This window comes from Rhinolophus ferrumequinum, chromosome 2 (genome assembly GCF_004115265.2).
Source record: "Rhinolophus ferrumequinum isolate MPI-CBG mRhiFer1 chromosome 2, mRhiFer1_v1.p, whole genome shotgun sequence".
Classification (NCBI taxonomy): Eukaryota; Metazoa; Chordata; class Mammalia; order Chiroptera; family Rhinolophidae; genus Rhinolophus; species Rhinolophus ferrumequinum.
Window position 1 is genome coordinate 13747749 of NC_046285.1, and position 18237 is coordinate 13765985.

Genomic DNA, 18237 nt, shown 5'->3' on the forward strand with positions numbered 1-18237 from the left:
CTTAGGAAAAATAATTTGGTCTTACTCTCTCCAGTATCCAATTGTTACAGTGATCTATGACTATCCATCAGTAGAGAGAGTTAAGAGCCTGGACTTAATGGTCCATATTCCTCAATATGTGCTGATAATGCCAATTAGCACTAATAGGATACCCAGGCACTTCAAGGTAGGAAGAGCTCTGTAAAATTCCTGGGTTTTACTTGCAGTCCATTTTCTTTTGCCTATGTCATACAAGCAAGGAATAGAGATGATGGGTTTACCTCAATCATATGCCATTTTCCATGTCAACGAATCATTTAGAAGCTGGACTAATATTACACTGTTGAGGAAGAGATCCCAGAGAGAATTAAGCCCATCTGATGTATTAGTGCTATGTAAATTAGTATTCTAATGGCTAATTGTAGGAAAGTGCACACTTTGAGTTATTGTATCATTTTCAAGTGGCTTTAAAATTTAGACCCTTCTCTTTCAGATGGTTTATTTCAGTAATATAGTTGGATTCCACAGGAGAATTAGCTTGTTCTGAAATTATGTTTCATATGTATAAAAATACCTAGGCATATACAGGAATGCAAATTTTATGAAAGGGCAGTAACATTTGGAAATTATATTCCTGACATGCTAGCAAACGTCACTTCTTTTAGAAAGGGTTTAACAACATGGTAATGTTTATGTAAAGTGGGCTTATAGTGTCACACTCGAATCTAATAAAGTGGACATCCATCATGTTGCAATAAAGAGAAGAGTTTCTAATTAAAGTAGGACATCATTCTCAGGATTAAAGTCATTTAGCGTAATTGAAAAGTGTTAATACCCTATTCTCTCCTCTTTCATTGGTATTACTTCAAGGGTAAAAAACATTTTAAGGTGAAAATGTATCTTATGCCTTTAATTGAGTGTTATTACCTCCTGATTGTAACGTATTGAAACTGTTTAATTACAAACCTGGAAAATTAATTACTATATGGAGAAACAGATCCCAGAGGATTATAATGTTCCGTTTTGTAAATAAATACAACATAAAAATTGATACTTCCTTATTTATAATCCAACTTGGAAACACATCTCAATATGATTTATTATTACCCAAAGGTTTGGTGTTTTCCAATGAACAACAGTAAAGCAAATAGGTCATCCAAGTTGATATCACTGCTCTCATATAAGAACTTAAAAAATTTATGATTAAGCTACTTGTATCTAATATGAGATATATAGTAAACTAAAGTAACTTTTTAAAAGAAAGTATTACTATGAAATTCTTTAGGATGACATACACACTTAAGAAACATTCTGCATATTTGTATTTTCAATGATTTGCTTCATCTTGCTTAGACTGTAGCATTTCTTCATATCTCGTTTCAAAGCTGTTATGACCTGCAGAAACTATACAGCAGAAGTAGATTCGGTTGTTTCTGTGTCAGTCTCATCACACACTTTTGAACACTTTTAGGAGAAATTCAGTTAATTATATCAAATATCCAAAATGATCACCAGAAAGTATAGTGTGCATTTTTCAGTAATGTGTAGCTTATAAAACACATACATAGGTAATATCACATTTCAGATTCTTACAACGTCTTATGAGTTGAATCAGATAAACATTATTATGCCCCTTTTACAGAGGAAGAAACCATATTTCAAACATATTAAGTAACTAGCAGGAAGTCAGGGAAAGAGTAAATGGTTAAGATCCGGATTTTTCAAATGATTGTTCCTTCAACTAGAGCAAGCTGGTTTCTTAGAGCATACTATATATCTTCATGATTTGGAAAAAGTTTCCCAGGGAAACTCACTGTATGGCATTTAATAATTTCAGCACCATATATTTGGAATTCTTTTTTTTTCCTTTTTCCAAACATATTCCGTAATTGCCATAGCTGTTGTTAATGTAGTTTTCCTTCCCAGTGGGAAAAGAATATTGATGAGATTGTGTTTTCTTCCACAGAACCTGCTTTTCCCAAACCAACCCCAGCAACCCAACAGTAGATGTTCTGTGTCGCCAACTGGAGACCTCACGATTACCAACATTCAGCGTTCGGACGCGGGTTACTACATCTGCCAGGCCCTTACTGTGGCAGGAAGCATTTTGGCAAAAGCCCAATTGGAAGTCACAGACGGTGCGATATTATTAGATCTATCTCATGAAAATAATAATTTTTATTTCAAGATCCATGGTATCCATGTGAAATTTTCTGATTTGTTAGCTATTTAAATTAATGCTTATCTTCTTAGGTAAGATAACATTTTAATGGTATCTAATTCTCCTTGATTTAGTACCATTTATTTTCCCAAAGAAAAACATCCAAGACAATCTATTTATTAAAAAATCTTAAAAATTCTTTTAAAAACACGTTATTTTAAAGAAATGACATTATACGCAGTATATAAACATGTTTTCTGTATATTTTATTTAGTCTTACGAAGACATGATTGCTTCTAACAGATATCAATAATTTTATTTTCCTAGAAGAGAAAGATAGCATCTTTAAGATTATCAGTGGAAACGGAGATAAGTTTTCAGTTCGCTAATCACATTATGACATTCTATGACTTTTTCATTATATATTCACTAAATTTCACTAATTAAACACCTTCCAAACTACTGATGGATGCTAAAATTATTGTTTTTTTATTTGTACCTGTGTATGACAAATCTTAACCGAGGCACCTACATTCATAATGAAAGTTGAAAAAGATGTAATGCTTTTCATAAGCTGATTTTTTTTTTCTCCACGAGCTTATCACAATTGACAGGTAGGGAGTTTTAGATCTTTTGTGAACCTCTGAGCATGAATGTAAACCTTATTGTTTGATGTCTTAAATTAACAATTTTCTCTTTCCTATGTTTGTGAGGTTTGTGGGTTTTTTTTTTTTTTTCTTTTTTTCTTTTTTTTCTTTTTTTTCTTTTTGGTTTTTTTTTCCCCTGACACTGTGATTCTGAGATGAAAGAGCTTTGGTCTGTGACCTCTCTGATTCTCTTCTTTCTCTGTTGGTAGAACTGGATGTGCTTTCATACAATTCATGTTTACATGTAGATTAAAAAGTCATTTAAAATTAATAGAAAGGCAATATTTTTTAATGTCTCTTCATGGCATTGCTTGACTCAGTGCCATGTCAGGAATGGGAATAAATAGAACACACAAACATTGGCAGCTATGGAACTGACAGAAGCCAGGCTCAATGGTGGCAGTGTTGAGAAGTTCTTCCTTTAGATGTACAAGATCTTTGATGCTTCATACCTCTGTATTTCTTTAAAAGAAATAAAATATAATTATTAATCTTTTTTAAGTTCTTATGTTTTCTAGTATTAGCAAAAATCTCCAAGTACATATACTTGGGAAATAAGATATTCTGGCCAAAGCTTAAGTTTTATTCCATTCTATTGTGAAACGTTCCAAACATAACGCTTAAAATCTCTACTATAATCTATCTAGTTATAGTATTTTACAAAAGACAGACTCTAAATATTCTAAATGAGGGAAAAGGCAAACCGTATTTGTAGAAACACAATTTATGAATTACAAGAGCTGATTTATCATATCACTGATATAGTTCATGAAACAGGTGGGTATTCAGAATCAGTCTTATATTACAGAAAGGAAAACTTTATGTTAGTTGATAACAATCTCACAAAACAATAGGTAATCTAGCTTCGTTTCTGAGGTCAAAATTAAGAGAGTGATTAAACAATTTTAAATCTGGTGACTGAGATAGATCGCTCTGGACATTTTTTTACAACTGGCCTGAATATTAATTACTACACTGATTTTTACTTAAGTAAGCAATCACAAAATCAAGATCCTTTTGCAAAAATGTTGAATGAAGCTTACAGAGTTATTGATTTTGACATTAAAGAAATCTAGTTTCAAGACCTAAACATATATATACATTTACAATTATAAATAACTCTGGCTCCAAATATCAACTTGCCACACTGGCTGAAGACTTCATCTTCTATTCAGTGTTTTGGATTTTTCAGGTTGCTTAACAATTTAAAGTATGTGACCTATCATTTTCATTTTAACATTTTTTTTCGTGTGATCCAGAGTAATTTACTGCCAATTGAAATTCCAGTGCGGTGTGAAGTCATGTGCCATGTTCTGAGAAACAAGCAAACCAGCTATAGTAATGTTACTATTGTTACATTTTTTGCACTTAAACTCCTTTCTCAGAAATATCTTTAACTCAAGTGTTCATATAAGATGAGATTGCTAATGGGGATGAAAGGTGCTGTTGAGTAACAATTTTACTGATTATAGATTGAGCTATAATGCATCAATATACTTGAGTTTCAAGATATCCTTTTAAAAGGCCTACTCATTAATTCATTGATATTGTTCTCCATTTCTTCTGCCCTTTTAACCTAAGAAAACTAGAATATTATAATGAGAATTATATGAGTAGAGCCAATAGAATCTAAAAGGACTGGAGAGAAGAAATATACTTACATCTTGATAGGTTGATAATAAATGTCACACCATGATCTTATATGGACGGTTTATTGATGATCTGTAATGCATAGAGAAAACCAGGAAGTTGTTCACAGATCACTGCAAATCCTAAATGTTCATTTAACCATTGACCTTAGTATCATGGAAACCTGTGGTCATCTTCTGCCAATAACGTCCTTGAAACTGAAAATTCCTTCTAGCTAGGAGATTTGCAATTACTTTATTGATCAAATTCATAAGTGAGCTACTCATTTGGACAATAAAAAAGAAAGAAACTAATTAGATGTCTTTGGGCTATGTCTAATGATTTCAGAAATATGAAAATAAAAGGTCATAAGAAGTTAACTTAATTCTATGTAGATATTTCATTTGATACAAAGTAACATTATTTATAATTTCATAAATTATTTCCACTCTGGTACTGCACACCCGTTTTTATCATTGAATTTAAAAATTATAATGTTTTGTGAATTGGCCTTCCCTTTTTGACCCATTAAGAAAATAAACCCTATAAAACTTTCTATCTGAATATCTATTTTCACAATAATTGCCAAATGTGCCACAATTGGTAAAACACTGTACTTTCACATTTTCTGAAGATTATTTTATTTACTTCTAAAGTGAAAAATTTGATCAAGGAAATCATTGAAATGATGGTTCTAATTTTTGTTTATAGTGAGTACTGAATAATATTTTATTAGTTTTCTTAGGTTTTTATGAGGTTTTCTATGTACAGATATACACACATACATACATATGCACACACATTTTAATACATATTTTGATGCAGAAGGTTTAGGTTTATTGGAAGTCCACTGTATCTTGACAGGTAGAGGACCTGTATAATAATGTCTATTTTAAATTTAAATTGTTTCACTTTCTCATGGTAGGCTCTAAAAGCGCTGCTTAATTTATTGTTTTTCCCCAAAGCTGTGAACCCTTAGTAATAAAGATGATTCATACAGGTTGAGAAATAATCATATAAACTCGTGTTTATAGAAGTTGATAAGCAAAGGAAATTAGAGTTTTGATAAGCAAACTGACTTTTTCGATTATGAGCATTGTAATACAACGTGACATTCTTGAGAAAATACTATTTCTCTTTATAATTGCATAACAAAAAACAGATTCTTTTTTTCTTATTTGAAGAAATGGCTGATTTTAGGGCTGGGGCAGGATTTATATAAGGTAAGCCTAGAGCATCTTATAATATCAAAAAGTAAGGAGGTACTCAAACAAAACAAACTGAAAGCAGAAACTCACACATTGTTGATGGTGGGGGCCTGGATGTCAAAGGAGCACAGGAACCACCTGAAAGAGTGCCCAGTGGCCAATATAGAAATTTGAGCAAAAAAACAAATAAAGTAATATTGAATTATAACTCAAAGTATAAGATAAATATCCATGAGTACAAGTTGATAGAAAAAAATGACTGAATAAAGTAATAAATGGAGAAGAGACAAATCTGTGCACAAGAATTCCAAATATTTTTTGTAAATACTCTGCCCTAAAGGAAGTGGAGATGAATTAACTCCCCAGTCTTTAAGTGTGGGCTGCCCTGAGTCATTCTTCCTCAATGGCACGGTAGGAAAAGGGGGGAAAGTTACTTTACAGTGGAGAAACCTGACAAACACCTCAGCCACGTGATCACAGTTCACATCAACAGTGATAAGTTGGTTTTTAAATAAAGTTTTCCCCCTTTTCCCATTTCTTCCATGCTCCGCCCCCTGCCTCTGGCAACCACCAATCTGGAATTATCTATGATCTTGGAATTTGTTTTCTTGTTTGTTTGTTTTTTGTTTTTCGATTCAGATATAAAATTTTTAAATACAAATTTAGACTTTGTCAATTTAAAAAATTTAATTATATATGTATATATATACGTATACATACATATATACGTAACACATATATGTATGTATATGTATGTATATGTATATATATACATATACATATATACATATATATATATAACTGGTTTATAAACCAGTTATATATATATATATGTATATGTATGTATATGTATATGTGTGTGTGTGTGTGTCTGTGTGTGTCTGTGTGTATATATATATATATATATATATATATATATATATATCCACAGTTGGCTCTTGAAATGTGAGAGTTAGGATCCCCTTCACAGTTGAAAATCTATGTATAACTTTTGACTCCCCCAAATCTTAACTAATAGCCTACTGTTTACCAGAAGCCTTACAGATAACATAAAAAGTTGACGGACACATGTTTCATGTGTTATATGTATTATATACTGTATTCTTACAATAAAGTAAGCTAGGGAAAATAAAATATTATTAAGAAATCATAAGAAAAAGAAAATGCATTTACAGTTTTTATTTTAAAAATCTACATGTAAGTGGACCCCACAGTTTTATCCCATATGTGTGTATATATGCATGCTTTGTACTTTTTATGTGTATAAATATAATATAATACATGTAAAATAAAAAGCACACTTTGGATAATTAACCAAAATCTATGCTGAACTTTACAGAACTTTCTCTTAAGAAAGATTTCCTTGGACCTGGATACATCAATTCCATTATGATGTGGTTTTCTCGTTAGTTCTAGATGAAAGCTTGCCTCCATTGACTCCATATTTCCACCACCCATTTAAATAATACTATACATTTTGATATATTTCCTAAATCATTATGAAATACTTGTAAAGGCACTGAATCTGCAATTCAATAAAAAGCACACTAAATTAAAAGTTTGTGAGATTATGGAATTTTTCCAATGAACACAGGAACTGGTTTGTATGTAAACACTGCTGAAAACCCAATATTTGTCATGCCACAAATAAAGTCTACTTAGATTGCTTACCTTTGCTTAATTGTAAGGACTAATTAAATTATATCATCCAAAGTATAGCACTATAATCTAAAGACTCATCACAATTTTGGAAATAAATTATTTATAATCAAATATTTTAGCATCAACCAAAATATTATAGTCTATATACATACAGCATTGACTGATGCTATGAAGGGTGAAATTATGTGTTAAACATATAGTTATAATAAAAGCAAAAATGAAAATTGATTCCACCCACAGGCTTTCTTAAACATGCATATGAGAGACAAAATGACTGCTATAAACTATCCATAGTTTCGTTTTTATTTTAATTTGATTAAGCCCTTCAATAACATAAGCCTTTCTAAAATGTTGCAATGTATTCCATCATCATCTTAATTATAAGTAATTCAGAGTAAGTTATAAACAAAACTATCACCTCAGCATAGTATTTATAAATATATGTATAGATGATAGATAAGTGATGGATATACAGAATACGTTATTAGGGATATGTATGACTTTAACCTGACTTTCAATATCAAGATATCAAGACTACTGAATTTCCTAGAAATTAAAATATTCTGAAAATATCTCTATGTTTTAGTTTTGACAGATAGACCTCCACCCATAATTCTACAAGGCCCAGCCAACCAAACACTAGCAGTAGACGGTACAGCGTTACTGAAATGTAAAGCTACTGGTGATCCTCTTCCTGTAATTAGCTGGTTAAAGGAGGGATTCACTTTTCTGGGTAGAGATCCGAGAGCAACTATACAAGAGCAAGGAACACTGCAGATTAAAAATTTACGGGTAAGTAATGTTTGACTTGCTTTTGGATCTTCATGTTAACATAATACTTCCCTAGAAAAAACTGGGTTGTGAACTCAAAATCTTGCATGTCAGCACTGTTGCTATACATTTTATTATAGGCCATGTTAGTTTTTGTTGTACAAATGATGAATCCAAATTAGACGGAAGGTCATCGTCCTCATGTTGCTCTTACATTTTTAACAGACCTAGAGACCTTTTACTCCTTCATCTTAACCCATATGCATGCAATCATTGAAACTAAAAATCTTAAACACATACAGTTAATGATAGTACTAGAATGTTTAAAATAATTTGAAAGTGATAAATCCTTCTGATTTACTCTGATGAACAAAGAAATTTTGTAAGGAAATGTGAATAAATTGGCTCTACCAAACAGTTGTGTTGGAAAAATAAAGAGATGAGTCTGGATACATAGGAAGTAGGGTTAGCTAGTCTAGTTGGTGGAACATCTTATATTTTACGTGAAGTTGCTGTGGAATCTAAATGTAAACCTCTGGACAAGAGCAAGCCATTCTGGTCTTTTAACAGAGGACGATGTGATAGAGAATGATTATTTCTGCCAATTTAAACAAGTTAGACCTGCTTCAGGAACAACTCAAAATAAATGTGTCCTTCTGAGTATTGTATTAGCTATCTATCACTATGTAACAATATTAGCAAAAACTTACAGGCTTAATGAGACACACAGTCATTATCTCACACTGTCTGTGGGTTAGAAGCCTGGGTGTGACTTAGCTGGGTCTTCTGCTTTAGGGTCCCACCAGGCTAGGAACAGATGTCAGGGTGTGGTGTCATCTGCAGATTGACTGGGGATCGATTTGATTCCAAGTAACATTCAGTTCCTTGCGACTGATGACCTCAGTCTCTTGCTTGCTGTTCACTGAAGGCTGCCTTCAGTTCCTTGCCATTTGGATAGTCCCAAACGATCGCTTGCTTCCTCAAAGTCAACAAGAAAGAGAATCTCTTGGCAAGATAAGCATTGCATTTCTAAGCAACATAATCACAAATGTGACATCCTGTCATCCTTGTCTATTTTGTTGACCAGAAGTAAGTCAATAGTCCCCACACACACTCAAGGTGAGAGAATATCCGAGGTGTGAATATCAAGATAATGTATCATGGGGTCCACCTGCCCTCCACAAGTATATTCATCTAATTCAACCAAATATAGAGAGCCTCCCCTCTATGTAGCAAGTGCAATAGCAATTACAAGATTGGGAATGAGAGCCAGAACTGAGATGGTTGATGTAATAGTGCATGAAGAAAAATTGATTGAAAATGATTCAGTGGAAGATCAATTAGTAGAATCTGATATCTAGGGAGAAATTGGGAACCGAGATGAAGAAAAAACAAAATCGAAACCATCCCCCAAAAAGAACCCCAGAAACCGATGTTGAATTTTCCCTTTCAGAAGCCAGAGTAAGAAGATAAAATGTTTTTATGACATGTATTTTCAAATGATCACCACGTGGAATGCAATCACTCTTACAATGCAAATGTATTTGCCATCACACACCTTTCTCATGTTTATCGGTGTATCATATAGACACATATACAAAAAGGAAGAATGACTTTTTCCCATCATGTGCATGAACACACAAACACAAATCTTTAATTTATTCTTATAATTGATATATATACAGAGGGTGCCAAAAAATGTATACATATTTTAAGGAAGGAAAACACTGCATTAAAATTGTAATACTATATACCAATAACAAAAGATGAATAAAAGTCATTCATATAAATTTTTTTGGCACCCTTGGTATATATTTTTTATTTTAATATTGAGACAAGGTATTAATTATTACTCTAAATAGGAAAAAATGATGTCAGTTTCAGTTAAAAGAAAAATAAATTAATACAGATTTTTAGCCTATTTTTTTTATTGATTGTTAACCTTCTTTGAAGAAAATGGGAGTTATTAAAAAATTAATGCTAACTCTCCTTGAGTAAACTCTGTAACCTCTCTCTCTGGACTAAAGGCAGACTAAAGCCATGGAGGTTAATGCATTTTCAGTGCACTGTTGAATTAGAGGGTGTGTTTGAATAGTCAAGATCCCCAGTAGTGTTTGAAAGAAGCAATTAAGGGTGGGTGCTTGATGATGTCAAACAAACTTTGAGCCTTCTGACAGGCTTCTGAGCAGTCTCTCCAAGATACAGGCTCCTGGGAGCTTGTCTGCAGCCAAACTACACAAAAACAGTAGGTGATGGAGGGTAGAGGGTGACAGCAAACGAATCTCTTTTGAAAGCATTTGGTTAAGGATAAAAAGAGAAAGATGGGAAATATGTGAAGCACTCGTGATCAGAAAAGACATTTCAAGTTGAAGGAATAAAAATGCTTGTGATGATGATGGTGACACAGCAGTGACATTTAGCAGGGATATTTAGGCTTTTGATAGCGTTTTTTTTTGCTAAACTCCAAAACGAAATGTTCTTTTTCTGCAAGATGATTGTCTTTAAATGGTGATAAAATGTGCTTCACAGTACTTCACTCGTATCAAAAGACTTTCTGTAGGAACTATTCCTTTGTCTCACTATTTCTTTTTTAGTACTTAATGCAAGGAGGAATGTTGTGTGTTGAACATTGTGTTCTGTAGTCCAGCTAATTGGTAGCTGAGTCTGTATCTTTTGAGAAGTAGAACTTTCTGATATTCATTAAAACACACCTACCACAGCTAATGTCAGACTTGTATCTCTACACAATGACAAGGTGCAGTTAAGAAGCATCACTACATACTCTTCTTTTAACATTTGCACAGAAGAAAAAGTGCCACATTTTAGTTCAACAGCTAAATAAAATGCAAATTCTTTGCTCTTTCACAGACCACATTCAAATGAACATCCGATTAAAATCCAGCCTCGGCTCATTATGTTTAGTTTGTGAGTGATGCTTCTTAATGCAAAGATTTCTAATGACTGTAATGCATGCACAGCCTCCTTGGAAAGAATGGCTCTTTCTACATGGGCTAGCCCCCGTCATCACTCTATATAGCGGAAGACAATTGTATGGAGATAATATGGCAAAGAACGACGTTCCTGGGCAATTTGAAACTTAAGGTGAAATACATAATGACATTTAAAAGCAATTAAAATGGTAAAACAGCTGTAACATACACACATTAATGGTTTACCTGAGAATCTATTGTGGGAGGTGGAGTCATCCATACACTTACATTTTTAACTCAGCAGATATTGTATTCCGTAAACTCCCATATTTCATCAACAATGAGACTCATGTTCATCACAGAATTTGAATTCTACATCTTCTGACTTGCCTTATTCTGTTCGGTCATCAGTTTCTCTTCCCAATCTCACTTTTCCTTCATCCGTAAACTGATGTGAATGAATGTTTACAATATAAGCCCACAAGGCTCACCCCCAGGGAAGGTTTGGAATCACATCTTTTATTGATCTTGGAGCGTTTGTCAATGTATGATCACATAATCTTCTGTGGTTTTTTTTTTTTAATTTTTGTAAAAGAGAACTCTTGATTACATTATCTCTTATTCTTAAAAGTCTTTTGCCGCTCTTCAAAGAATAACAAAACTTTTAAGTGATCAGCAAAATACCAGTTTTTAGGTATGCTTATAAAGAGTTCTGTATTAAATTATTTCTATGGTCCCTTTGGCCTCTAACTTGCAATGAATGGTTTCATAGACATGGTTTGTTTATTTTGTGATGATACAACTTTATTTCATTCACTGTTACACTGATACAATTTAAATATAACTGAGTACTGAACTCTTTAAAGGGAAAGTTTTCATTTAAAATGTCTTTTTTTTTTATTTTTCTCATATTTCTCCATGTCTTTTTTTTTTTTTAAAAGGAAGGGTCTGCCCCCTTCTCAGTGCTTATTTATTCCTGGGTATATTTTGTTCATGGAAATATAGTATATTGGAGACAGAGAGGACAGCTTTGTATTACCAGTCTCTGAATATTTATAAGGTTCTGCAAAATTCTGTCCTGAGTTGTCCATATCCAACTCTGACCAGTGAAGTCCCAACTAAAACTGGTGTTAAAAGGTAATAGTATTACTGTGGAGGCAAGTGTATTACTGTGGACACAGACAAATAAAGTTGACTAGCTAAATAACATTTAGTTGTAGAAATGTAATTTAAAAATTTTGGATCACTATTATAAATAAAATTATATGAATTCATTTCAATATTTTATGTGTTCATATAATTGACTAATGTACAACTGGACAACCAAATGATACATCACATTTTAGGAAATTAAATATTACCTTTTGAAAATTGAGTAATTATTCCACCAATTAATTAAGACACTTTAATTCTCTCTGTTTCTTGCACACTAGATTTCTGATACTGGCACTTACACTTGTGTGGCTACAAGTTCAAGTGGGGAGACTTCCTGGAGCGCTGTGCTGGATGTGACAGGTGATTTCTTTGTGAATTATCTTAAGAGAAACCATCGTGAACCCAGTTTAGTCATTAGCTCATTATCAAATAAGAAGTGAAGAAGAGATCAAGGTTTTAAATTCATTAAATATAAATACTAATCTTATGCCCCTTTTTAATTCCTGCCCCACTTGGTACATAGAATTGCATGTATGCAATTTGATACACTTGTCTTTGACAATCTTGTAATTTTATTTTCTCTGTCTACAGAGAAAGCAATTCTGATCATGTGTGAAAGTAAACATTTATTAACACGTAGGAAAAGCAAATATTCACTTACATACTTTGATTCACAAAGATGAATTGCTCAGTGTCTCAGTCAAGTTCTTTAATAGAATATTTTCCTTCTTTTAATCATTGTTGTTAGCGTATGAAATCAGAAATAAAGCTTTTTCTGCTTGTCCTCTATAGAATCTGGAGCACCAATCAGTAAAAACTATGATTTAAGTGACCTGCCAGGGCCACCATCCAAACCACAGGTCACTGATGTTACTAAGAACAGTGTCACCTTGTCCTGGCAACCAGGTACCCCTGGAACCCTCCCAGCAAGTGCATATATCATTGAGGCATTCAGGTATGGGACTGTTCCTTTTCTCTCCTTTGGTTTTTTGCTTTGGCTCTTATATCCTATGTCTCACATGAGCTACCCTACTGTTGTATTTTAAGGACATGTCAATCAGTGCATTTTAAGAATTTACCTTTAAATCTGACTTCATTTAAGAATACACTTTAGTTTTCTTTTTTTAATTTATGACTTAATTATAAGATTAAATATGCATTACCCACGTCTAAGTCTACGGGGATCTAGTTCATGACATAATCACTTAGCTCCTTTCTTTTCCCTGACCATTATAAGGATTTAAGATGAGAATTTTGTCATTAAAACTAGGCAGAAAATAATTTTTATTAGGCACAGGGACTTTTTTTTTAGTTATGCAAAGTTTATTGAGGCATTCAACCCTGGAACTTTCCTTCCTAATAATTAGAGCAGAACTTAAAATAATCCCAATGTTTTTATGTTATATATTTGAATACATCTATTGAGTATGCCTAAGAGAAAAGTAAAAACTACAAGTAAGAAATTGATTTAATGCACCTCTGGTTGCTGAAATCATAAGCTATGTCCAATTGTTATTTGAAATAATTGTCACCAATTTAAGGATATAGACTATAAATTAGCAAAGGTCATTATAAAATTGTCTTAGGAGAATTTGACAAAATACTTATACAAATGGGAAAATGTAGCTTCATATTCAGTTTCAGTATGCTGCTATTTGCTATTATAAAGATAATGTTAGCTACCGTCCTTTTCAAGCATTAGGACAAATGCTTAAAAAAACAAAAAACAATGCTTTCATTTCAGGCGTCCCTAATCCATTTAAGGTAATGATTGATACATAGTTTTCAAATTTCAAAATATAATTTTCCTATAATTTTCATGCTTTGTTGTGTAAGGACTTCTGAAAAATAAACAGAAGGACCTGAAAATCGCTTTTTTCTCTTCATTCTGAACAAAAGCAGCATTTAACCCTAGACAAACTGCTCTGAATGGACGCCCTGTCTGTAGGTGGTTGGAAGGGGTCCACACGTGCAGATTCAAAGATATTTCACCATTCCAAGAGGAGAAGTCACAATACTGTGTAATGTAAAATTGTAATAAAAATGTGACTGAGGGAAAATATTCATTACATGCTTCCTTTCTTCTTTTACAGATATGTAGTTTTAGAAGGCTCTATTATAATATTGCATGTGGAATTGATGCAAAAGAACACACAGCTTGTAACAGGAAAATGTATTGGCATAATTTACTCTGTAGTCCATTTATTCTTTCTACAGGTTAATTCTTTTCAAGGTATATATATATATACATTTACGAGGACCATATTTATTGTATAAACTTGATGTTGTGATCTTGGCCTCTGTTCCTTTTACAGGTATTCATTTAGTGGGCTGCTGTGCATTAGCAAAAGGCTGTCACATCTCCTGGGCTGAGTTTAATTTTGTTGTGCATGGCACTTTCGTTAGGTGGGCTCGGCTTTGTTGTTGAATAAACCGAAATCATCCAATGTTTCATTTATTGGGCTGAACACTTCAAGCGTTTTGTGTGTGTGTGTGTGTGTGTGTGTGTGTGTGTGTGTGTGTGTGTGTGTGTATGTGCGTGTGTGTTTAATTTTCAGCCATTAACTTTTGTCATTGATACCCAACTCCATTTCTGGTATCTTTATGACTTTTCTTTAAATGAAATTTCTGTTCCTGTTTCAGCCAATCGGTGAGCAATAGCTGGCAGACAGTGGCAAATCATGTAAAGACCACCCTCTACACAGTGAAAGGACTGCGGCCGAATACCATCTATTTATTCATGGTCAGAGCGATTAACCCCCAAGGTCTCAGTGACCCAAGCCCTATGTCAGATCCTGTGCGCACACAAGGTAATTTCAACAGCTGTAAACATGGCTGGTTCTAGAAGGAGGCATAAAGCAGATCTTTAAGAAAAAAGGGATTGTATGAGGAAAGATACCTGTGTCCATATTGCTTGTTGTAACGATTCAGTAGACCTGAGCCAGTTGAGGAGAAGGAACCATGCTGTTCACCTTGGTGAGTGGGTCCTCTTTCTGCAGGTGTCAGGGTCTGTTTGGTAAAATGTAAACAAAATAATTAGTTATATTTATATAGTAAGAGTGCACAAGTAAGTGAGGGCTTTACTATGTTTCAAAAGGAGGGAAAATGTTTCTCCTTTAATATTAGTTATACAGTATCAAAAAAGTGATCTGTAATGGGCAAGATGCCCAGACAGGGATATCAAAATTACTCCTTATTGTTCAGAAATTCTTTTTATAGTGCAGTGGGTCTCAAAGTGTGGTTCCCACAGAAGCAGCATCTCATCACGTGGGACAATGTTAGCAATTCAGGTTCTCAGGCCCCATCTCAGATGCCCCAGGGCTGGGGCCCAACAGGTATGCCAATACACAAGTTTGACAAGCATTGCTGCGGTGTATTTTACTAAACCAGATGTTAGAGGAGCAGTTTGTTTCAGAAAGGAGTAAATCAAATTTTCTTCCTGTGATATGCAATTCTTCTGACTAAATTTAAAAAACCCATACAGCACACTGTAACATAAGATGAAAACAAAAGATTTCTCATCTCGTCTTTAGTAGCCTGTCTCTTCGAATAGAAAAGTCACTGGAGTCTAAGGGTTAATATAGGATGTGGCTTTATGCGTTAATAAAAGAGAAATGGTGGCTCTATTTTTTTGTTACAACCAATTTTGCACAGGATTCTTGAGAAAGGGTTCATTATGTCTTGTTCGTTAAAGACTTTGAACAAGATAAAATTCAAAATAGTATTTTTATGCCATGAAAAGCACCGGAGAGCCATAAAATATTATTATAATTACGATGTAGTTCAGTAATAGTAACTCACATGCTATTATAACAGAGAAGGGTGGGTGCCTTACAGGAATCAAGTGGCATACAGTTACCACGTGATTTTGAAATGTTGCTGACATGATGACAGTCAAGGGAGGAGAGAATGCCACTGTGCTATTGTTCTCTGAGCAGTAATGTGATTAATTTTCCATGATGATAAAGGGCCTGTAGGTAAAGAACCTGTCTCAAGAGAAAGAAAAAGTACAACAAGGAATTTGAAGACCTGAAACTGGTTCTGTTTTACCTTGCCTGGATCTAATTGCTTTTAGTGTGTCTGAATTTAATGAGTAAATTAAATTATTGAAATTGGAAAAGAAGAGGTGTATGGTTTTAAGTCAGGAAATACTAGTATCTAGATCCTTTGTACCTGTGTGGATAGAAATAGTCAGTGTTTTGCGTGTAGCCGCAGCAGAAGGTGGGTACAGAACAGACTGGAGAAAAGTTTTGGTGTGATTAAATCCGGCAGAACTTGATCATTCAATAACTGTGCCAGTCACTAAATCTTGACTCATAAAATAACTTCTCAGTGAAAAGGTCAAGAAAGATTAATGAAAAGTTGTTTGTGATCTGGGTTGTTCCAGTTGAGAGACTATATACGCCAAAGACTGATGTTCTCTTAACAGATATTAATAGGAAAACTCATGTTTTGTGTCTGAATGTCAGGATCAGTTTTTGACACCACATGTTCAGCAGCTTTGCATTCTGCAAACCTCTTCAAAGAACACTTTACTGTAGGAGCTCTTCTTTTTCAAAGCTATTAAATACCACAGAATTTAGAATTCTTTTATTTCAGTAAGGCAGCAAATACTGCACCATGAACATCACAGTGTACTATAAATATATCGGCAAAGGTTAACATTATTCACATAATATTAATAATGTATTTTTTTTCTAAATCAAACTTGCTCTGCTATTTATCTTAAGGATAAAAATAAAAAGTGGAACTGGAAACAAATCAACAAAGTGTAGTTCCCAATTATTTATGTCCCAATTTAAGTTAGCACACCCAATTTAAGTTATGGCTGAGATATGCACTTAAAGTATTTTTGCATGAGTGTTGCATTGTGGCCTGAGAAAACAGGAGAAAACAGATTAAGAAAATAAATCATTTTAAATTGGACTTTCTTCCTTAAATAAGTGGTTAGAGAAAAAATTCAACTAAACATTACAGTGTACCAGTTAAAGAAATTGATTTGACTGTGAAATTCAGTGTTTGGTATCAATTTGTCGAACCTGGATGTCTATAATTTATAATTTTTTAATGGACACATAGAATATAAACCATTGTATAGGACAATAGAATAGTATCTAAGTGAATGGTGAATAAGGAGGCAGAACAGTGTATGGCTGAAAGTATATCATTCTAAACATCACAAATCTTCCTCTCTTCCCTTTTTCCCCCATCACTTCCAAAAAGTAGCAGCATTACCTTTTGTCAGATACTGGCTGACTGCTCAAAATTCCGTACATTAGAACATTTTATCACTATTCAAAATTTTTCAGTCAAAAGTATTTTTGTGAATTTTGGGAGCTTCTTCCCCCTCTTTCCCTCGTTTATTTACCTTTAGTGACATAATTCACTTTCCTAGTCCCACTGATTACTTTCTTTCCATGCTCTCAGACTGAAATAGGGCCAGGAATAAGAACACATAATTTACTAATTGGGGCAAAGGATTAAACAAATTTCTAAACAGCAGTTTTCAGATATGGCCCTATTAACTACTCGAGAAAGTCTTTTAACATCTATATAAAACTGATGTTTCCAGAAAAGTCTTACAGCACATATTTTATATTTTAACAAGAAAATAATGGACCTTCCACAACAGAGGGGTTGTATACATTCTTTTATTAACACTATTTTAGTAAAGATAAATATAATCTTTCAAATTATATCCTAGCATGGAGGTATATACATCAATATGCTTTAATGTCTGTGTGTGTCACAAAGGCTTTTTATTTTTCTCCTGTAATTATCTCTAATGGCATAATATTGGCTTGTATAACATATATTGGCATTTGACTATGAATTTGTTTTCATTGGGAATGGTTCTGTACCTGTAGATATCAGCCCACCAGCACAGGGAGTAGACCACAGACAAGTGCAGAAGGAACTTGGAGACGTCATTGTCCGTCTTCACACGCCTGTTGTGTTGACGCCCACGACTGTTCAAGTCACATGGACGGTAAGTTTTCAAAGGCTATATTGATAGTAGTCTCTGTTATTCCTTTTAAAAAACAAGCCAAGAAAAGCAAATAAACAAACCCAAAAAAGAGTAATAAAAACACCAC

General features: G+C 33.5%; 1 protein-coding gene across 11 annotated transcripts in view; it reads left to right on the forward strand.

The window, feature by feature from the left end:
* ROBO2 (roundabout guidance receptor 2) overlaps window positions 1-18237 on the forward strand; it is a 1653426-nt gene that overhangs the window by 1556594 nt on the left and 78595 nt on the right. For all 11 annotated transcript variants that reach the window (XM_033131291.1, XM_033131233.1, XM_033131225.1 and 8 more), the window contains 6 exons: window positions 1946-2117; window positions 7873-8078; window positions 12421-12502; window positions 12935-13097; window positions 14786-14952; window positions 18010-18131. In XM_033131291.1, the coding sequence (XP_032987182.1) occupies window positions 1946-2117; window positions 7873-8078; window positions 12421-12502; window positions 12935-13097; window positions 14786-14952; window positions 18010-18131 (912 nt within the window). The remainder of the gene's footprint in view (window positions 1-1945; window positions 2118-7872; window positions 8079-12420; window positions 12503-12934; window positions 13098-14785; window positions 14953-18009; window positions 18132-18237) is intronic.